Source organism: Neolamprologus brichardi, chromosome 5, assembly GCF_056152115.1.
Source record: "Neolamprologus brichardi isolate AB-2024 chromosome 5, ASM5615211v1, whole genome shotgun sequence".
NCBI lineage: Eukaryota > Metazoa > Chordata > Actinopteri > Cichliformes > Cichlidae > Neolamprologus > Neolamprologus brichardi.
Genome location: NC_142108.1, coordinates 27,221,354 through 27,244,545, shown reverse-complemented (window position 1 = coordinate 27,244,545; position 23,192 = coordinate 27,221,354). Strand labels below are relative to the sequence as shown.

Genomic DNA, 23,192 nt, shown 5'->3' with positions numbered 1-23,192 from the left:
ATGATTCTAATAATGTGCTGATAATGTACTGAAGTGCGTCATTTTTCTGTGCTCTGTTTCTTCTTGCTCTTGCTATGCAATGACTGTTATTTTCCAAGCCTTTTGTTGTATTGTGGGCTCACACTATCAGGGAGGCGTGGAGAAGATGATAGATGCAGAGAGCTTTCTGCATGCAAAGGCCTTGGATACAAGTAGGGGCTCCCCATTCATTTAAAATAATTTCATGTTTCCTTCCACCAACTCTGTGTCCTTCCAGCACTATTATCAGAGCAATTGTGGCAACGTATTATTCAGAGGATGTCACCCATTGTCTTATTTTCTTCAAGGCGGACAAACACTTTACATTCGGAACAAAGTACACACTCACTCACACAGAAGTGCTGCCAATCATTTAGCTAGGGATATTGTAAGTTTGCTAATGTATCATTTTCTCTCTCTCTTTTTTTTTTAACTCAAGCAACATATGTACAAGACCAGACAGGAACCGTTAATGATAACCTGTTGAAAAACTGAACAAAGACATAAAATAATAAACCAATTTTCAACTTTCTTGAATTACAGAAATGTGAAAATGGACAATAATGTTTTAAAACATTTTTAATAGAAATAAAATTTTGTATAAAAAAAAAAAAACTAAACATGCTTCACACACTTCATTAGTTTTCATGAGGTTTAACAAATACATAGCTAGCCAGGCACTGTATCCTTTTGTATTTTTTCCCCAATTTTAAGATATGTCAGGACATAAAGCAGACATCATCAATCTATTTAATAACATACATTAACTTACCATTTAATTTGGTCAGCACTCACATTTTATTCTGCAACACAAATGGTGTTGAAAGTAATACAGAGGGAGGCATGAAAAGCAGCATTGAATTCACAACACAAATGACCCCACAATATTTTCCCCAAGACAATAGAGGGCTTTTATACTGCACGAAGCCAACCCTTAATCTGTTCTGCCAACTCGGAGTGATTGATAGAGATATTGTATAGTTTTGCAATTAGAATTTCATTTGCTAAAATGCCTTACAACTTCCTGACACCTCCTCCTTATCACAAGAGTGCCTGAAGAGGACATGATTTTTTTTTTTCAGTAGCTGGTCCATTATGGATATCACCTTCAGGGTATATTGCATGATCCTCTCAAGGGCATACTTCATCTTAATTCCCCTACTAATGGATCTGTACAGCTAAGCTTTACTCTTACACTATGAATGTGTGAGAATAGCTGGTGGCAGTGGTGGTAGGGTCATCCTGGATAACAGCTCACAGTGAGATCTCCTGGCTAAAACACTGTTTATTTTAACCATGAGCCACTGTTTCAAAGCACATACAGATATGCAGAGGGCAGTGGCAGCCTTGGGCTAGCTGGTAATACAAATCATGGCCTTACTGTAGCACAGATAAACAATCACTCACTAGACCTTCACCATTTGAGAACAGTTTTTAACGTACAATAGGCCCAAACAATTTTTAACAACACTGCAACAGAGTTTAAACGCATTCCTTTTTTTTCCTTTTGTTTTTTTTAAACAACACAACACAGGATGTTAAAACTGGCATGCTCAAAATCGGCAGAGACCATTTTATATGTGTAGTCATTCTTATTAACTCATCGGCAACTTGGAAGAGGAAATCAAAATTCATGGAGTCTGGTAAAGATCTGTTGCATTGTTGTGACGATCAATATTTCCAGTCATTTGACTCACGAGACCAGAACACATTTAGAAATAAAAACAAACACAAGCCCCTGTCAGAGATCCATAGACCATGTTTTCATGCCTTTTTGGTGTTGATTAATCCCTTGTGATGCCTTGAGGATTTGAAGATTAATTATAATTCACAAAACTGGCAGACGACATTAAGAACCTGAACATATTCTTACTCGTAGTTCAGTTTCAGTCAGTGCTGCGAAAGATGACAGAGAAGTCTTTAAAAGAGGGCATAGCTGAAATGTAAACACAGAAAAGGAAAGTTCCATCCTTCAGTCTATAGGCCTCTGCCATGCAAATATTTTCATTTTTCTTTTATGTATGTATTCTTGTGAGGCAGACCAAAGATGGAACCTTAAAATTGTGCTGTTATCTGTTCTGGTCCCAAGTTTTGTCCATCCCTGCATCTCATGTGCTCTTTCCACACAATGTCGCGTCTTTGTGCAATATTTCTCTGATCTCCACCCGCAAAAAAGACATATCTATTTAATTTGTTTGACTTTATTTATTTTTGCCGGATGCTTGAAATTCCACTGCATGTTTTGTTTTCTTTGCTGGGACGGAAATCCTGAATCGTGATAACAACCTTTGTCCTTCAGATTGCATGGTTGCTGTAGCTGATGTAGGTTTGCTTTGTCGAAAACGCTGAAAGAGACGAAATGAGAAGGAAGAGTCAGAGTTTGATACAGTTGAGGAAAAGTTTGTAACCTAAGAAAGGGAGCTGATTTGGGCATGAAGCTCTTTTTCTTTAGCTCTCTTCCTGTAGTAACAAGAGTAAGAAACTGCTACACAGGGCTGAAAAAAAATGTGTTTCGTTCCTGATTGGGAATGATATTCCGATCCTATTAAAAATTCCCTAGTTCTCAGGTCATGTTTTTCCCCTTAGCATGTGCCAAATGGAACTATTACCTTTAGCTACCACCACCATTTTTTTTTCCTCACAGCTATCAGGAGTTAACTTTCCAGCTGTCTCCCCGGACCATGTTAGCTGATTCTCTGAGTGGGAGCAGATAAATCCTGACATATCGCCACTAGATCTCAGCATTGGGGGGAGCTGGCCCAGACAGGAATTTTTCAATTTCATCAAGCCATATATCCACACTGGCGATGACAATGACAAATGGCGCTCATTCAAATAGCCATACACTGTATAGCCCCTGTAAACGGTAACCCCATCAGGATAATTTGCTGCTGGCTATCAATTCAGCGTCTCTGCCTTCTCGACACTTATTTTAACAAAAGGCCCTTTTAACCATCCACACAAACATGAAGCAAGAATGGAATTAATGCTGCTCTGTTTGGATACGTGTAGTTTTTGTGACTGGCCTCACACCATTGTGCTATTGTTACTGCAGAGCATTGTGATAAGGTTTACATTGATTTCTGGTTGTGTGCTAACAGTAAATATATGTCAGCTATTTTATTCTCCTATGAAAGGAAACAGCTGTCAATACCTGTGGTTTTGACCACAGACTGATAAAAACCTTTTCCAGCTTAAGGCAAGAAGAGTGTTTTTTAATGCCACTTGAGTAATTTCTGCTGACTCAATTGCTGAGGTCATTATTTACCTCACTAATATAAATCCACAGTGCGTCACAGGAGTGTCAAGCATTTTTATTGGTATTGAGATTAGGAGGCATACACAGTGGTTCAGCTGCTTTATAAAAGATAACACCTTTCTTGTTTTTTTTAATAATGTGTGCAAATACTAGGCTTTGATTAGTGATTCAATCATTTATCTATTGAATATTATTTCAGTTTATATATATGTCAGTTAATAGTAATGAATGCATATAGATTTCCCAGTCCGATGGCTTCATTTTACAGGATAGAGCAAGTAAATATTTGCATTACAATGAATTATAAGCAATGGTTGCATGACAAAAAAATCAACAGTTTAAGTCAGAGATAAACTGAAAATTATTAGAAACCCACTTCCACACAAGAACTGGAACGCTATATAAAATATAAATAAAGTAGAATTCAAACAGATAGAAATAGAAAACACAAAGTTTACACTGAGACATTTTAATATTTGATGAATTAGCTCATTTTCCAATTAGTTGGCAGTAACATGTCTCAAAGTTTGAACAGGGATAACAAAATGTTAGAAAAGTGGTATTGCACTACGAGAACTACTGGAGGGATATTTTGCGATTGATTGGGTTAACTGGCAACAAGTCAGTAACATGATTGGCTATAAAAAAGAGCACTTCAGAGAGACAGCCTTTCTCAGAAGTAAGGATGGGTAGACATTTATCAGTCTGCAAAAAAATCTACAAATTGTAGAACAATTTTCAGAATAATTAGTTCGTTATTCATTATTATAGAATAATGGCTTTCAGAATAAAGACTTTGACTAACTCAACACCTAAAGTACATTTTAAATAATATCACAAAATGATTTTGAGAATCTGAATAAAGGGACAAAGGTCAGGTCTATGGACACAATTTGCTTTGCCATCCACAAATGAAGTTCTACAGTATGATGATTAGAAGAAACCATATGTGAAAATGATCCAGAAAAAACATTGTCTTCTCTGGGCCACAGCTCATCTGGACTGAGGCAAAATGGAAAACTGTTCTATGAATAAAAAATATATAATGAAGAATTTCAAAAATGTAAAAACACGGACATAGACAAGAATGGAACAACATTCCTCTCCCAGAAGTGCAGCAACTGGTATTCTTCAGTTCCCTCATATTTACAGACTGTTTTTTAACAGAAGGGAATGCCACACAGTGGTACACACAGCTCTGTCCTAACCTTTTTTGAGACTTGTATGCTTCTAACTGGGCTGCACAGTTTGCATTAGCAGTTATTGACTCCGTGTTGGTTTCATACTGCAATTTTGTTACAACATGATCAATACAATTTTTCAAAAAACACATTTAAAAGTGAAACAATCAAATTGTATCAAATTTTAAGATGTGGTAAAGTCATGTTCATCTTTTTAGAGAAGGCCTAAAATTTAGACGATTGGACGTGTGTTACCCTCGTTTACTTGATATTTTAGGAATAGTTTGACATTTTGGAAAACATTCACTTTAAAAAAAAGAAGATTGATGCCAGTAATAAAATCATACCTCAATGTTTTACAGGCGTTTTAGTTCCATTGCTGGACTCCAGAATATGCTTTCTAATCCATTCCTTTGTGACTTCATTCTCACACACATAATTGTGATTCCTGTAATGCTTCTTGAAAAACAATTTCCACAGCCTCACCACCAAATGAATAACAGTGTCACATTTACTAGATTCAATGAAGTGTTAAATAACATGCTATACATTTGTTAATAAGGTTTTTTTTTTTTTTTTCACACTGCATCCTATCATTGCATCAATTTGTTTTACAGACACGGAAGGACAAAACATTCCTGAACTTAAGCCAGCAGGTTTCTAGTCAAAGCTTTCCTCATTTGCATTTTTGCTCTTACACTGTGTTTCGAGGCTTTCGCACAGCTCGGTCTTGGCTTCTCCGTTGGGTCTGAGTCCAGCCTTGGGGTTGAACTTGTTGGACATGGTGGCAGCAGTAACCACAGCCTTGAGGGTCCGTGTGCGCTTAGGCACATTCTGCTCAGGGTGGAAAAGAACCACATAGACCTTGGGCATGTAGAGCAACCCGAGGGACACTGAAGCACTCAGGCTCACAGAGATCGTCAGCGTGGTTGTTTGAATGTACATCTGCAAGAGGCAAAAACCAAAAATGAATGATACAAACAGTTTAACACTGTTTTGCATTACAGATTTTTATGTGTGGGCAGTGGCATGTACAGTACAAGAGACATCTGCTGTGCATCATTATAATTAGAGTATTCAATGACCCATGTGTTGGTCAAGGAGTTTTTAAACGAGTATCTACTTTGTCCAGTAGAAGCTGCAAAGCTATCTAATGAAAATGATGTGTTAAACTCGTTTTAAATCAGCATCCTATCTGCTTTTATAGTGTATGTGTGCTGAGCCAGCCAGGGCCACAGTGTTTACTTAATTTTCTGCCATTCTAGTTTTAATATGACTATCACGTCCACCCTGAACACAGATTTGATCACGCCAGCCGATTGGATCTTTTTCTGACTCTTAATAAGCAGGCCCATAAAAAAGAAACAAGCTCATGAAAATTTTACACATGGTCAAATCCTCCAAATTATGGGGGAGGGCAACAGAGTATCATCCTCATTCATTCCATTTAATTGTTTGCAGAACTGCAGCAAATTAATGAGTCATCTTTAAAGATGCAATATAGTAGAAGAAAAGCTTATGCAATTTCTAAACATCATACTGTTGTGACTGATTGAGGAATGAGTTTACAATTGGCTAATACTGGGATACACACACTCTATCTCGATCCATCGATTATAGATAGATAGATAGATAGATATAGAGAGAGAGGTATATAGAGCGAGATATAGACAAAATATATAAAATTAAATTTTTACATATATATAAAATTGAAAGTTCAGTTCACTAAAAAGGAAGAGTTTTGTTTGGATAGAAATGAAATTGTGCTTGCTGTAATTTACTACACCTGTGTAACACACAACAAGAATCTAATTATGATCATTTACCTGGTGTAACTACATAAATGTATGAATACTGTCAAGTCCAGATAATGAGACATTTTGTTGTTCCTTCAATTCCACCAAAATTGTTCCTAATGCATCAAAATTGATGGGGAGGCTTAAAATAATGTAATGGGTTATAACCTGGTGTGGGTGTAAGATTTAATGTATTTACTCGGAGGAGGACAGGTGCGAGTAGTAAGGATTATCCTCTCTGTAAAAAATTAAAAATGCCTATATGTGAAAATATAAAAACAAAACAATTATGAATGGGCTTTAGCATGCAAATAAATGCAATGTCTGCCATTAGATTTATTCTTAATGTAGATTAACTTTCAGCATAGTCTGTGGCTCTAAGGCTACGTTCACACTGCAGGCGAAAGCGCATCAAATCGGACTTTTTTGACCCTATGCGACCCATATCCGATCATGGTATGACAGTGTGAACAGCACAAATCCATATTTTCAAATCCGATCTGGGTCACTTTCGTATGTGGTACTGAATCCGATGTTTCAGAAAGCGACTGCTGTGTGAACGGTCATGTCGCATTAAATCCGTCTTTTACGTCACTGACACAAGACAGACGCCAATTATCAGCGTCTGAGAAGACATCGCGAACGCTTCCTGGCCATCCGGTGAAACTGCTGGGAAGACAGCATTGGAGAAACGTTAACATTTTATTTGTACTGCATAATCTGCAGATTCTGACTATACTTTGAAGCACCGCTCCTCTCTAAAACAGCAATAAGGATAATTATTAGGTTATCTACATTATTATGTAAATAACAAAATACCTTAAAGCAAAAATTGGGAAACGTGAAGTCCGAAGTCTTTATATTAAGGGCCATCAGTCAAACAATATTGTTTGCTCTGGGTCTAAACAGAGCGCGTTGTGTGCGACATCTTCTTTTGCGCATGCGGGCCGCTTTGAGCGTTCACACTAGAGCGCGTTTGCTGTCGCAATTTATTTGTAGTGTGAACGAGCAGACAAAAAAATCGGATTTGATCAAAAAAATCGGAATTGAGCATTAAGACCTGCAGTGTGAACGTAGCCTAACTAACTTACATCTTTGAAGTGAAAATTCTGGTTAGGTTTTTTGCTTAGATCTTGTCCTAATAGTTTAGTTTAACTTTATTAAAGATACAATAAAATAAATACATACAAAAATGTATTGTAATGCAATGTGCATCTGTTACTATGGGAAAAAGTAAGTGCATTTTTCCCCTCACACTTTCCTCAAACTGAATTAAGCAAAACTTATTCCTTGTCCATCACTTTCAAAAGTGTTTAATGAGACATTTTTAGTTTACTGAACAGCTGAAAAAATAACAGCGCTTTTGATAAAAAAAAAAAAAGTCCTATGAGGACCATTTGTGTTTTGTTTTTCCCTTTAGAATAGAGCAGCAGATTTCCAGAATGAAACACTGCAACACGAATCTCAATGGAAACAAAAAGAAAGACTGAAACGAGAGCAGGTTTTTCACTCTTTGGTTACCATAATCACTGATTTACAAAGATAATTAAACCACAGTCGACTACAGTATTCAAATGAACACACATTTCCAACAAATCAGAATCTGTTATTTCTTGCAGGAACGATATTCGAATCAGACGATAAATCCTCTCATGCATAGATTTTTACTCACTAGTATTTATATGTTGGTACTTTAAGAGTCAATCTTTCTTTTGACTAGCTTAAGTTTTTCCTCATCAGGTCTCTGCTATTTTTTGATTCAACAAAAGTAACAGTTTCTCATACGTGACCTCTATTTTAATATGTTGTGTGTTTTTATTATTTTGACTCTCCACAGTGCTTTCCCTATATACTCAGCCAACCCTCTTTCCATGTGAGACTGCTGGCTGAAGAGAAGAAGGAAGAATGGAGTCAGTATTATAGAGAGACAGCTGCAGTGCTCCCCTCCCAGCTGTAGGGAGTATTAACCAGTGAACTGCTCAGGGCTTGGTTCACTGCTGCCTCGGGGACGGACGGTTGAACCCAAGCTGTTCATCACATAAACAGAACATAAAAGTGTTCTGCTGCCTTTCACCCAGGAATAATATCATCTTAAAATCCATCCTCTCGGTCACTGATTATATACCGAGTTGGCAGGCACAGAATAAATAAGAACAGTAAAATGACTTTAAATCTGAGAAGATAACATTTAAAGTCTGTGTCAGAATAACATTTTTTTTAAAAATTGAAAATTATATTCTCAATCATTTCAGTTTTGGTCTGTAAAATTAATGAAACAAGGAACAAAAGACTGGTTTATTTGTGGCTCAACTAATCAACTTATCAACACAGTTCCAATAATAACTACTATGCTTATGTAACTGCACCATATCTCACTGTAAATTAGGTCACGTTCAAGCACAATTATTGTTATTATCATTTAATCTAATGTAACCTTAGGTAAGGTTATTTTAAATTTTGAATATTATGTCAGCAGTGATATAAATAAGGACAATCAGTAAGCTGTCACATTGTAGAGGCTAAGAATAGAATATAAGTGGATTTAATGCCAAATAGTACAGTGTGCAAGAATAATAGTTTAATTTATATTTTACATTTAATGTTGGTGATAATATACATTGGCCACTTAATTAGGTATAACTGTTCAGCTGCTCGTTAACACAAATATCTAATTAGCCAAACAGCAGCAACTCAAGGCAAGGTATATAGAGATGATCAAGATGACCTATTTAAGTTTAAATGGAGTAATGTTTGTATTTTTGTAGGGTCTCTACAATAATACTGCTGTTGTGAATTGGTGCTATATAAATAAAATTTAACAGAATGGGGAAGAAAGGTGATTTAAAGGACAGCTAGTCAGCTAAGAACAGGGAACTGAGGCTACAGTTTCTAAAATTAGACAATACATGATTGCAGAAATGTTCCCTGGTTTTAAGAGTCTTGACTTCTACAGCAAAACATTCAGGTGGTAGCGTCAGAATTTGACATAAACATGGTTCCATTCTGTCTTATTACAACAGCTCAGTCTGGTGGTTGTGCAATGGCATGGGGGATATTTTCCTGTCATGCTTTGGGCTTCTTAGTACCAAGTTAGCAATACATCACAGCTCTGCCCGAGTATTTTTGCTGACTATGTCTATCCCTTTATGACCAAAGTGTACCCATCTTGTGATAGCTGCTTCCAGCAGCATAGCAAACCATGTCATAAAGCTGAAATCATCTCAAATTGGTTTTTTTTGAACATGACAATGAGTTCCCTGTACTCCAGAGGCCTCCATGGTCACCAATCAATCTCAGAGCACCTTTGGTATGTGGTGGAACAGCAGAGTTACAGCATGGATGTGCAGCTAACAAATCTTCAGTAACTGAGTAATGATATATTTTCAATATCGACCAAAATCCAAGAGGAATGTTCCAGCACCTTGGCTTCAAGTGCACCTTGCACTTGAAGCCAAAAGCGGTCCAACCCAGGACTAGCATGTGTACCTAATGAAGTGACCAGTTAGTGCATGAACTGTTTACTTTTTTAAAAATAAACAATTATTTGTTATTTTTACCCTTTGAATCAATTGTAACAGCATTATAGACAAAGTGATAGATTTTATAGTAATGGGTACCTTCTTATAGATGAACAATGGAAAAACAAATCAGCACATTTTATAAGCTAACCTCAGTCCTGCTTGTTTGTTGGTCTATGGCAATATGTTGTAATAATAATAATAATAATAATAATAATATTATATATAATGTAATATGTTAGATGAAAGGAAATTATTGCCTTGACCTTACTTGAAATCAATATATTATTGTTTGGTATTTCATCAGATAACATGTGCCATGAGAAAAGAAACTTTCATCCCCTCTCTATTGCCTCATTGATGTTAGCTTACAAATGGAGTCCTGTTTTCAATGTCAGAGCACGTCCAATATTCAGTCCATTAATTTGTTTCCTTCTGATTGAAATGCACCTGAGCATTCAATGACTGGAGCAACTTGGAAGAGAAATGAAGAGAGATACCATATATCTCACACACATATCATCACACTGCCATTAGCGTAGCTTGCCTTAGGCAAAACATAACATATAAGAAGTACTCATTAATGACTGAACTAGATGGAAAGAAGTCATGGATCTAGCAGTACCTGGATGATCAGTGATGGGAAGAGTCCTGGAAATATTTACTCAAGTAAAAACGTACTTGTGTACAACAGTACTCCAATAAAACGTAGGTGAAATAATGCTATTATTAGTAAACATGGCTGTATTACACAAAAAAGGAAGCTGAAGAGCAAGGGACACCTCCAGAATTTTTTTAATAGGTGTGGTCATATGGGGGCCAGTAAAAATATTGGCTGGGGAAATTTTGAGGGACATACAAAGTAACACAATGGGTCTCACTGGGGGCCCAGCAAATTGTTGTGGTAAAGAAAATTCGTTGTATGGTGATAATAAGTCCAGTGAGCCACACCGAGCCTAAAGCAAGTAAATGTAGAGATAAAGCTCATAAACTGACATTTTAAAGCAAAAAAGGAAGCTGCAAAATGTTTACGCACAGTGTAATGCACTCACAAAAATACTATATAAAACTGAATACTTTGTGTAACAGCAGTTAGGCTGTTGTTGTATCTGCTGAATTTGCTCTTTAGTCTCAGAACCTCTGTTCCTCTAAAAAAGAAGAAGAAAAAAAATCATAACAGAAATGATAAGGTCATATTTAAATGTGGATTTCCTATTTACTCCTACACAGCTCAACTTCTGTCAAGCCAGAGAACAAGCAAATGCAGCATTAACTGAGCAACAATGGTAATGCATCCTAAATAAGCAAACGTAGCAAGCCAAAGTTTGTTAGATCGCCAGGCTAACACAAACTTGAAACATTAACAATCTGCTATACCCGTGACCTTTGAACTGAAGTCGTTACAGTTAATTAACATACAATACTTTTGCAGAAGAGGTAGTATGTAGAATTTTTGTAAGAGAGGGCCTCTACATGGTTGTGAAAACACTGCATAATGAAGCTGTGTTGCTTTGGGCGTGAAGATGTATTAGACCATTAGATTTTTTTTTTTTTTTGTTGGTAACTCTGCAATTGAAAAAATACACATTAAGATAACCAATAACAATAATCTACTTTCTTACAGTAATTTCATTATTTTCATTCCTGCAGAAGTGATAAAACAATTCCACACCCTGGCTTACGGTGAGTAGAGAAAAACTGAGTAAAAACATCTGTGATAACTCATAACATTAATTTGACAGCTAATAAACGTGAACAGACTGCATTTTCAATTTAACCCAAGAGAGTCTCTGAGGCAGGATGCAAACAATCAAATTTATTTAAACTTACATAATTCCCTCGCGATATTAAGGCACTTTTTTTTTCTCAGCATGCTATGGAATTACTGAGTGGAGGAGTTTGCTGCATAAGAATTCACTATAATTGCACTCTAATTAAGCCAATAAACAAATAGAACCCTTAGGGGACACAATAATATAGCTTCATGGCAGATTGTCATTTATAAAGATCACAATTCTTTGGCCTTGATTAGCTTCACGGCCTATCCACCCATTATCAAAGCACCCAGAGGTCAACAGAGGGCTGCAGTGCTTTAGGCCGAATGAATGCAACAACTGCTCTCTGAAGTCCAAGATGTTGCTTAGCTTCCTCTGCTTTGTAGCATCAATCTTCATTATTTATTACAGAGCCTGAGGGGCATTACTGTGAATAACGCTGTTTATCTTACGACTGAGAAAAGACAAAGGGAGAAATGGAAAGGAACATGGAATGGGTGGTAGCAGGTATGAACACAGATTACACTGTGTAACACAAAAAAATAACAAAAAACCCCTCTCCTGACTCTGGTCTGGTTGAACTGAAACTCCCACTTCTTTGTCTGACAACCACTTTAACAGCAGTTTTTTTTATTTTTTTGTCCTAACGGTGCCAATAGTGAGATGGAGACTTCATACAGAAATAAACAACACCACTCAGTTAATCAGACGATTCATGCCCTGTAATGGCAGGACCTCTTTGTGTGGGCTGATTGAATTTAAGCTGAGCCCATTGTGCTGTAGCCTCATTCCCATGCATGCTATTGTCTGCTGCCCCTCCTCCTCCTATATCTTTGAGACAGCCGCTGATTTAGACAGTTTCTCCAGGTAAGCAGGTGTCACATCTATTCCTGAAGGTAGCATAAACACTCCATAGATAGACCAGATGTCCTCGTCTAAATGCTAGAGAAAGCCTCCTATGGCATTCGTTGCATGTGTCTTGGCACCAGATGACAAATAAATGACGGTGCTTGTAATGCTGAGGCAGAGGCCTGCTGTAAACGGGTGATGAGTGCGTACACAGCTAGATAAGGTAAATCGAGACCCAAAGGAAGTGGAGCATTTAATTGCTCTGAAAGACTCGTCAATGTGGGCTGTGAAGCTTTGTGCAGCCTGACATTTACAGTACCATGATTATGAGGTGTGTTTGCTTTGACATGTTAATTCCTTAAATAAGATCATTGTTTATATAACATCTCAGCAAATCAGTCACGGGCTTTATTTAAAAAAATAAAACAAGAAGAAGAAAATCTGGCACAGCAAAACTAGCTAACTTTCCTGCTCAACCAACAAGTTTTCCAAAATGCAATGTTTGTTCAACAGGTGAGAAATTTTATTTGTCCACACTTCCTAAAATGGTTCTGAATCTGCTTAATGATCTAACTTCCTATATTTATTCCTGTTATCATTTTCTTCATTTCTAAATATATATATATTGTTAAAATGATGAGTGGTCATATTATACATGACCAAATTCATAACCAATGAGGAGAGCATTCTGAGTCTTTCTGCTGTTGGTTCTGTGTAGTATGATGCCAATGAGAGCGTGTATCCTTAGGATAGTTATCTCAGGTACATAGCTGCTGTTCAGATCTTCTATTTATGAGGAGAAGTAAATAAGAGCAAAGTTGGCTGTAAGTGAGAGTAAGAAAAAGGCTCAAGCTGCTTGCTTTAGGCCTGGAGAAACTGTGTGCACCAACATCCCATGTAGATAAAGATTATTTTGAACCATCAAACTACTCTAACAGAGTAAAAATATGGAGTTAGAAATGGGCATAACAAGTTTCCTTTAAGGTCTTATTGGCTTTGAGGACATTCATCAGAAATGGTGACATGTAAATGGCAGCTATGTCACTGTTTTCATGGTAACAGAAGAGCACCACTGGGGTCATATCCTGTCCGTTTCTCTTCGCTTCAGCTTTTCAGTTTAACTCAAGCCACCTGTAAAGGCTCTGACCACTCTGCAGTGGTAGAGTGCTGTTACAGATCATCTAGAGTTGAGGTAATGGCGGATATTTGTTTGCCCCGATGAGGCAAATTGCACTAAGTGCACTAAGACCGGGAAGATAGTCAACAATCTTATGATGGCTAGAAGTGCAATTAAGCCCATGACCATCCCTAGTGCAAGTGTACAAGAACAAGATGATTATTCTTTTTTCTTTTCTTTTTGCTGAGTTTTGTGCACAAAAATATTCCCGAGATTTTCAAGCAGTCTTCATTCAGACTGTGTGCTGTGTATAAACTGTGGAGTGGTTTCAAGGAGAGTACATGGCAACAGAGAACTTTAATTGGGGGGAAAAAAAAACTCCAAGTCAGTGTAAAGCAGGAGGTCATTGAACAAAATACTCTCCATCATGTACTATCCATCCTAACTCTCTGCAGTACACACTACAAAGACAGAAGAAGGCATTTTCCAACACGCTCATTTAGGCCCTATGTCACAGAAAATCATCAGCTCTGACAATTTTGCTGCTATTGCAGTGATATTACTGTACTGACTGACTGTTACTGACTATTTTGAAAAACTCATCATGGTTCTGATAGTATTATTATTATTATTATTATTATTATTGTTGTTGTTGTTATTGTTGTTGTTATTGTTAATACCCTTAAATTTAGCTAGAAGTCCTGTATACAGCAAATTTGAACAAGAGAATTTCAACTACATGCATATCTGTATTCAGCAACGGTGCGTTCACACCGAATGCGATAGACGCGACCAAAAAGCGCGAGACGCCCCTAGCTGGTCACGTGCACATTCGCACATCGACGCACGACCAACGCGAATTGGTTGCACTTCAAAACATGCAATTTTCACGCACGTGAAGCGGAAATGTGGGAGGAAGCAGTGCCAGATGGCAGCTGTCGATCTAGCCTTTGAAGAGAGAGTCTCCCTTATCTATTTACTGTGGAGAGCAGAACGGCGGCGTAAAGGACATCCTCGCTGTACCTGGGTCCATCAGGTCCTCCAGAAGCGTGAGCAGTTTGGTGAGTTTCACCACTTGCTCCAGGAGCTGTGTCTGGATGACGGACGCTTTCAGCGGTACCACCGTCTTTCCCTCGCCCAGTTTGAGGAGCTGCTGTCCCGCGTCGGTCCAAGCATCGCCCACCTAAACACCTGTCCGTCTGCCTGCGGTTAGTAAAAGTGTTTAAAACGGTAGTCCTTTATCGATACCTGTGCTAATATTATGCTCATTTGAAGTCCCAGTGACTTCCCCACAACAGCCCTTTTAAGAGCCACCCACAAACCTCTAAAGAGCGTTCCTGCCTTTTTTTCTTAAAAAAAGTTTCTTAGTAAATGAAGCTTGCCTCCAAAATAAACTAACCTCTCTTTATTCTCTTAAATAATTGGGCTTCACTATGTTCCTATATAGTAGTATATTTTTTCATTAGTATAATATGAGATAAATTCTACATGTGTCAAGTTGTGTGCCAATATTTGCTGTGTAGTAGAACTGAGACATTAGTCATTACAAAAATTTATTTGAAATAATATTAAAATTCTCGGTAGAGAAAGCAGCTGGTGTCGTACAGCTCCGGGTGGTTTGCTACGGCGTTGATTAGCCTTTCCTCCATATTGAATGAAGAATGAAGGGCTTTGGCTGGACCTGCCCCTTTGAACTAGGTCAGAGCATCACGTCACCAGGCTCCTGACTGGTAGACGCAATATGTGCGAATGCACGCGTTTCCGCGACGCAAATCTGCTTCTGAATTTTCGCAGGACCCCCAGTCGCGCTTCATCGCGCTCCTCCGTTGACTTTTCATGTAAACCTGATGCTCTGGTCGCGTCTATCGCGTTCAGTGTGAACGCACCGTAAAAATAATTTAGGGTGTCATTTGTCTTCAAGGTATTGGAACTATCTCTTCGGCTACATCCACACTAATCAATCAATCAATCAAGGCTTTATTCGCCACGTGCAGGTTGGCCTGCAGTGAAATAGGACACCCCCCCCCCCCTCCCCCCCCCCCTCCAACCTTACACACACAACACAGACATCACATGGGGATACAGGTCGGAGATCGGTAGTGTTACAGAAAAAAAACACTGAAATCTACACCACAATGGGAAAGTACAAGAGGAAAAAAAGAGACCTCTGCTTATGCTGGGCTCCTGGGAGGACAGCATGAGAACAGGAAACAAAAACACTCCTCTGCACAAAAAAGCACATAAATGTCCACAGCACAACATTATGGAATACGTGACAAGCCACAGGGTCGGGTGGGGGGTGAGGAGTAATCCGAAGCAAACACAGCAGTCATCCTAATGTGTTTTCGTTTGAAAACGCATCATTTTCTCTCCGTTTTGACCTTCCGTCCACACTGAGATGGCGCTTTCCCTCAAGGAAAACGCAGTGTTTTGAAAACACTCTCGAAAACGCATACATTTGAAAACGGTCCTTTTGCGTTGCATTGTGGACAGCAAAAACTGAGACTTTTTGAAAACGATGACACATTTTAGTCATGTGATGCAATTCCAGTGACTAGTTAAATTAAGATAGCAGAGGGCATTATACAGCGGTTTCTTTGTTTGCTCTCAATTTTGACAGCCCTATTAAAGATGAATATCAGTTTGCACTGAAAAAAAGAGCATGTTGGATTTACTTAATTCAATAGTGGACCTATCTTTATCCAGGTTGCAGGGGATAAATCTGAAATGATAGGTTACAAGGCAGGGTACGCCCTGGACAGCTCACCAGTCTATCACAAACAACCATTTGCACTCACATTCATGGGTAATTTGGAATCACCAATTAACCTAACTGTAACTGCGGGAGGAAACCAGAATACCCAGATTGTGGATTTGAAACCAGGACCTTCTTGCTGTGAGGCAACAGCACTAACCACCACACCACCAATCCAGGCTTAACAAAAGTAGGAAAGCTATGATTTCAAGGCTTGATGCAGAATTTTCTGTACGTTTTTGTCCTTGACAGGTTAAACCACAATAAATAGCGATAGCATACACGTGGTGTTTGTGTAGTTGTCTGTCTCTTAAAACGCCAGTGATTTTCCTACAGTTTGAAATGTCATGTGATCTTGTGAATTTCATGAGTCCAGCAACTAACCACTCTTACTAGATTATCATGTCATCTCAACAAGAACAAATTAAGTTGTTGAATTTCATACAGATCCTACATGATTTAATTACGTTCAACCTAGAAACATGAAATCATTTTTGTTCAAATTACAAGTTAGACTTTTGTAAATGTAACCACCAGTCGAGACTGAAGAAGTCACTTCGATGAGTGACAAAACGTTTCTCCCACAAAACACTACGTCCAGATGAACAGAATCAACTTTTGGAGCTACAAGATGCTTACATAAATCCAAGAGATGGCCAATTCCTTTTCCCCCCCCACTGTGTACATGCTTCAGATAGCTTTTCTTCAAATTCTTAATTCTCACTGGCTTTTGCAACTTCGTACTCTTTTGGTACTCGCAGCAAGAACTCCACCTCATCGTTAGTCCGTTTAAAAAACTTGGTGCTTTTCCTCGACATTTTGCCGCGACGTTTCAAAGAGCCGGAAAGTAAATAAACAACAGACAGAAATGAGGCAGATCAAATCGTCTTGCGTTTCACGCATGTGCAGTATTGGAACATAAGTGGTTTTGGCCGTTTGAGTGTGGACTGACAACTCTGTGAAAACGACTGAAAACGATAGTGTGGACACGAGGCGTTTCCAGACGAAAACGCCTTTTCAAATCTATCCAGGCTAGTGTGGATGTAGCATTCGTTACAAGAAACCAATGTTTCCATGTCCTGTGGACATTCATCTGCTTTGACCTCTGCCTTCTTAAGACTTTGATGTATTTTTCTACAGCAATATCTTAATACTGGCTCTTGCTCTCAAGGGACAAAACTCATTCTGATTCATTAAGTTACATCTGGTCTTTGTTCCCATTATTTCTAAGTGCTTGGTAAAAAAAAAAAAAAAAAAAAGAAACCAAAAAAACATTTGCAGTAGCAGTATGCTGTGTGGTCTGACAAAGCTATAAACCATATTGGAGAGTAACTTAAATTAAGTTTTTCAGACTCAACACTCAAAGGCCCTTTTGGGTTATATATTAAATATGATTATTCTCTCTCAAATGAGGAAAGAAAAAAAATGTAGGACATTTCCCTGAAGCTAAACTTCCATTTTGTGTTCCATTTTGTGTTTTACCTTAACATAGCTTGGGGCCAAAGTAAAAGTTTTCTAAATGATAAAAGTAAAACTGTCCTCCAGCCATAGTGTGTACAGTTTTCCACAGGAAATAATAATTAATAAGTGACTCATGTAATTTAGATCAAGAAACGTGTTTTATATTAAGACTGGCTGAGAAAAGTTTTCAGGGTTTGTAAATTAAATTCATCTGAGGTAAGGAACAAAAAGTAGGACTTCACATACCCTTCAAAGATTTTTTTTCACTTCTATTTTACTATTCAAAGCCAGGCTAGCTAATGGATTACCTCATCCTCTAAAAAAGCTGTTCAATCTCTCTGTGATTGTATAATTCTCTTTCATCTTCAGAGAGAGGAGATGGAATGATTAAACAAAGAACTCGCTGATCTCCGTGGCTGGTGTTGACGTGCGACTTCAGATGTGCAACACTCACATTAAAAAATAATGTGGGCTTTGCACTTGGACCAATTCTTCTTTACTATGTATGCTACGTGTATGATAATGAAAAATGTATAGTGATGACAGCTGATGTTTTTTTTTCCCCTTCTGACTATATTGAGGAAATGTAACATTAATCAAGCAATATGTGTGAAACTCAACTGGTCTCTCAGTTTTCAGCAACTAAATACTGTTGTCTGCACTTTTTCTGTTCATGCTAGTTAACATTTGGGGTAAGAGACAGCCTGTAGCTTGGACTTCATAGTATTAATGCAACATGCAGCATATGAAAATAAGTCATTGTACTGCCGATCACATAATGCATAAATATAATACAATTGGCTACAGTCATATGCAGATTTTCTGCAATGCCGCAAACTACAGAAATTGGGAGGGGGCGGGGGTGTGCTCTGAACCACAATACACACTTTTCTTCCCACCAAGCTAACTATCACAGCCAGTTTCCAGGCCAGCATTTTGATGCATTGTTTTGTTTAATCCCAAATGGAAGAAGGTAAGGATTAATTTGTTGCATCTGTCAGACCCATGCTGGCACTGCTGATAGTGTCCGTGCCAGTTTTAGGGCTTTTTTGTTTTTTTGCCTCACCACTGCCCTCTCTTGTAGCCATCGAGCCCCTTTTGTTACACTGCCAAAACACCTCTTTCAACTGCATCAACACATTGCTATTGTGTCATTGTTGTACCCCTTTGGCTTTGTCCCCAGACTTTCTCCTCTGAATGTGAGGTCCAAGCCCAACCTTCATTTCCATGTCCCATTTGGATCCCTCTTGACCTCAGTGCTCCTGCTGAACACAGTCCAGGTCTATGGTTCAAGAGGTCGGGCACATTGATTTGACATGGGAATAAGAGTGTGAGTTTGTGTTTATGTAAACAGCTCATGGTTCCCTAATGCACTGTGGCATAGAGCTGTCACATATATGTGAGTCACAGGCTTGTGAGTTGCCTTCAGAGTTATTACAGAAACATTTACATTACTTTATGTGTACACGTTGCAGATTCTGTATTCACAAGCATCCTCTTTTTAAGTTCTTGGTTTTTATAATTACTGGTACTTCACAAAATGTTTAAAAATTACAGAACAGCAGTAAGGAAAACTGAGTATAACCATAATTTAGCATTTTCATTATAATTAGATACATATTTAACATTCAAATAGCACTTTAATTCAGCAGACTTGGTGGATCCAATTATAAATGCTTAATACTGCAGGAAGGCTTAACCCAATGGTCACCCCACCACCCACAAGAGGTTGAATAACTGGATAGAGCAGTAGAGAAAATCTTTCCTATAATCTTTGTTTCATGTCTTTCTTGATAATTGTGATATTCTACTAAAGCAAGATAAAGACAATTGTTAAAAGAAAATAGGGAAACCAGGTAATACTGGTTGAAGTCAGTCTGTAAACCCGCTATCTGTTTGTTATGATAAGACTACTTCTGCTTTACATGGTCACCAGCGTACAATTATTTGTGAGTTTATTTTTGTCTTCTAAGTAAATGTCAAGAAATATAAGAATGCCAAAAGCCATGCTAATAGGTGTTAAAGATTTGTGTAGCTGCATGTCTAAGCATTTCTTAAAAGAAACTGACAGACAAAAAATGCAAATTGCACTCCAGTGTTGGTTGTAAGCTTACCTTTTCTGTTGATTGTGATGTGCCAAAGAAGATTGGGATGAATGCTAGCCAAATAATGCAGGTGGTGTACATAGTAAAACCAATTGGTTTGGCCTCATTGAAGGTCTCCGGCACCCCTCTGGTTTTAATGGCATACACTGTGCAGGTGACCATGAGCAGCATACTATAGCCAAGCAGGCAGATGAGGGACAGGTCAGAGATGTCACACTTGAGCACACCACGAGCTAGCGCTGGGTTAGAGGTTCTCTGGTCCTCATAGTCAATAATAGCTTTGGAGGGATCCACAACAAACCAGATGCACACCCCGACCAGCTGCACCGAGGCCAGGGTGAACGTGATGACTAGCTGTGAGGCTGGAGAAATGAACTTTGGTGCGCTCACAGACATACTACCCTGCTCGAAGATGCGGTAAATACGATTGGTTTTGGTAAGCAGAGCAGCATAACTAATGCTCATTCCCAGACCCAAGAAGATCCGACGAAGGGAGCAGATTACGACATCAGGGGCAGAGATCATCAGGAACGTTGTGGCATAGCAGAGAAAAATGCCAGTTAGCAGGACATAGCTTAGTTCCCGGCCTGATGCTTTCACAATTGGAGTGTCATTGTAGCGAACGAATGTGACCACCACAAACAAAGTGGCCATGATCCCAATGACTGCAACAAACACAGGGATGACTGCCCACGGAGAGCTCCACTCCAGCTTAACAATGGGGATTGGAACGCAGCCTGTGTGATTCTCATTGGGCCTCAAATCAAAGTGACACATCTTACACGTGTAGGTGTCTGCCTGGTATTGATAGCCATCGCAGCGTTCGCAGTGCCAACAGCAAGGGATGCCCTTCACAATCTTCTTGCGCTCACCAGGCCGACAGGCCTGGCTGCAGATTGAGAAAGGGATCTGACGGACACCACCGGGCCACTGCATTGAACGAACCTATGAGGGAGGCAGAGGAATGTGGAAAGGGATGAATGGACAAATAGAGAGAGAGAGAGAAGAAACATCTGAGAAAAGATTTTTAGTGTACAAAGCTCACTGAATTGCACACAGCTGAGATAGGTACAAAAGGGTGCTTTATTGATCCAAAATGGTCATCAGAAGCTCTGGAAGCCAAGGAGAATTCGTGTTTTTGGTTCTCTGTATTTATCTGGGTGAGAAGTTGAAAAAAGGCAAACTATTCAAGTATTCCTCATACATTCAGCAAAATTTTTCAGTGGTAAGTCAACTTTTCTGAAGGGCAAGTCTGAGAGGAAAAGAGAAACGCAATGTTTGTGCTGCAGTGAACTAATGGCACAATTCCTGTATTTTTTTTTTTTTTTTTGGCTTTGGCAATTTTTTGTGTTAAAAATTAATCAATCAAAGTAGAAAGAGATGTCTCATTTCAAACTATTATTCCCCTTTGTGGATTTTCTGGTTTCCTAAGCACACTTTGGAGGATAAATTAAATTCATCATTTGAAACAAGGTCTGCTCCCTTTAATGTTATCGGTTTTATTTAATTGTGCCAGTTCATTCAAAGCCAGTAAATTTGTCTTTAAATGTGTATTTAATTGAGAACTCAAATAACACTAATTAAATACTGCTGCCTTTCAAAATGAGACCTGGCACATTTTACAGTAGGTGCCTACAAATACCTTACCTTTAGGGGAGCTTTGTCTTCTTCACCTCTTTCAACAACATGTGCTGAAAGAGGTGAAGAAGACAGAGCTCCCCTCAGCCGGCCTCATGTGTTCAATTGAACTCATTTGCCTGCCCAAGGCCCCCCTCTTCATTTTGTGAAAACATAATTTGTTTGAGTCCTTTATGTAATTTACTGTTATAATACTGTTACTTCATCACACTGTCTGCCCACAGTATTGTTTTTGGAAGTCAGTGATGCCGTCTGCTGCCTGATATTAAATATGTCTGTCCGTAAGCTCCCATGGCCTTCTTTTCATCACAGTCCATTCTGTTAATCATTTAAAGTGCCCCCTGGATATTTACACCTTTGAAGATAGAACTGAGCACTGTGAAATGGTTTAGAGGGGTTAGAGATCTAGCATGCAGCTGCAGAGCTGAAGTAACCTTTCGGAGGATTTTCATTGCAAACACTGACACAAACATAAGTTGTAGGGGACACAGAATAGAAAATGCCAGTGCTCACATTCAGATGGAGTTGATCCGCCCAGTGACCAATAATTTTGTACTCGGCTGTTCGGTTTCTGATCTGGTATTGGTAGATCTCATAGCGTCCAGGGGCATCTCCGTTTTCATTGAAGAGCACTGGGTTGCCAGCTATGCCTGAGTGAGAGAACAAAAATATTCATCATCATTATCTGTTTTTTTTGTGTTCTGTGTGTGCTTTTTACAATTTTTCAGTTCTCGTGCTCATGGGTGATTTTATAGTGTACAATAATTCATCAATATGTGGAAAGTAAGGGCGTGGAGGAGGTGGAGATCCATCAAAGACCAGCAAAGTTCTAAATGAGCCATCCAGTCTTGGATTACTGACCACATTTCCACTGAGTTCAGTAACTGAGAGCAATGGTGACTTCTGTTTTTTTTAGCTTTTGGCTATTTGACAGTTGCTTCCACTACATTTCTACTTGGCTGTAGGTGGGATTAAGTGTAAATACATTACGATCCTGCACATGTAGCTACCAGAGAAGGGAAATTAAGATAAATGTTATTTTTCCATTGTAGTTTGCACTGGCTAAAAGTGGTAGGACAGATATGTCAACATGCCAACTTCCTAAACACAACAAAACAGAATCTGAAAGAACCAAGTAAAGTGAAGACAGCAGTTCTCATCTTGAACATAATCAAATTTTCCAGTTTCCTAAGCTTATCAATCTTGGCAATTAAACCCATATATGGTAGAATAAATAAAAAATACACAAGAATCTGACAATTAATTAGATTTTTCGTGGTTCTCTTTTATCACTTTGTTTTGTTTCTGTGTTTTGTTTTGTTTTTAAGAAAAATCCATTATCAGTGCATCTCACTGCACACAAGAAACCTTAAGAGCCCACCTTCTTCTTACAGGAAACTGGCTGTAAACAGTTGGACTTGAGCAGGAAGTTCAGAGATAGAGTACTAACCGCATTTTGTACTGATTTTTCTGTCAACTAAGGTGGGCTATAATTTATCTTTGCAATAATGACTCTAAATAATATTCCTGTCTTCCTGTTTTATTATAAGTATGTTAATCACAGTATGGTATTCATAGAATAATCTTTCTTGGCCAGAGAATGACGTAAATGCTTCTTTTTATTTTATTTTATTTTAATTTAGGCCACTTGTGGTTTAACATTAAGTCTCCCAAAGACAATTAAAATCTCAGTTAAGACGAAAAAGGTAAACCTGGCCAA

At 38.4% G+C, this 23,192-nt stretch overlaps 1 protein-coding gene across 1 annotated transcript in view; it reads right to left on the bottom strand.

The window, feature by feature from the left end:
• Positions 1 to 647: 647 nt before the first annotated feature.
• The window catches only part of LOC102793018 (metabotropic glutamate receptor 4-like), a 183,435-nt gene continuing 160,890 nt past the window's right edge, over positions 648 to 23,192 (bottom strand). The window contains exons 8-11 of the mRNA XM_006782858.2: positions 21,986 to 22,122; positions 19,844 to 20,779; positions 5,157 to 5,403; positions 648 to 2,363 (exon numbers count right to left, since the gene is read on the bottom strand). Of these exons, the coding sequence (XP_006782921.1) occupies positions 2,314 to 2,363; positions 5,157 to 5,403; positions 19,844 to 20,779; positions 21,986 to 22,122 (1,370 nt within the window). The 3' untranslated portion in view covers positions 648 to 2,313. The remainder of the gene's footprint in view (positions 2,364 to 5,156; positions 5,404 to 19,843; positions 20,780 to 21,985; positions 22,123 to 23,192) is intronic.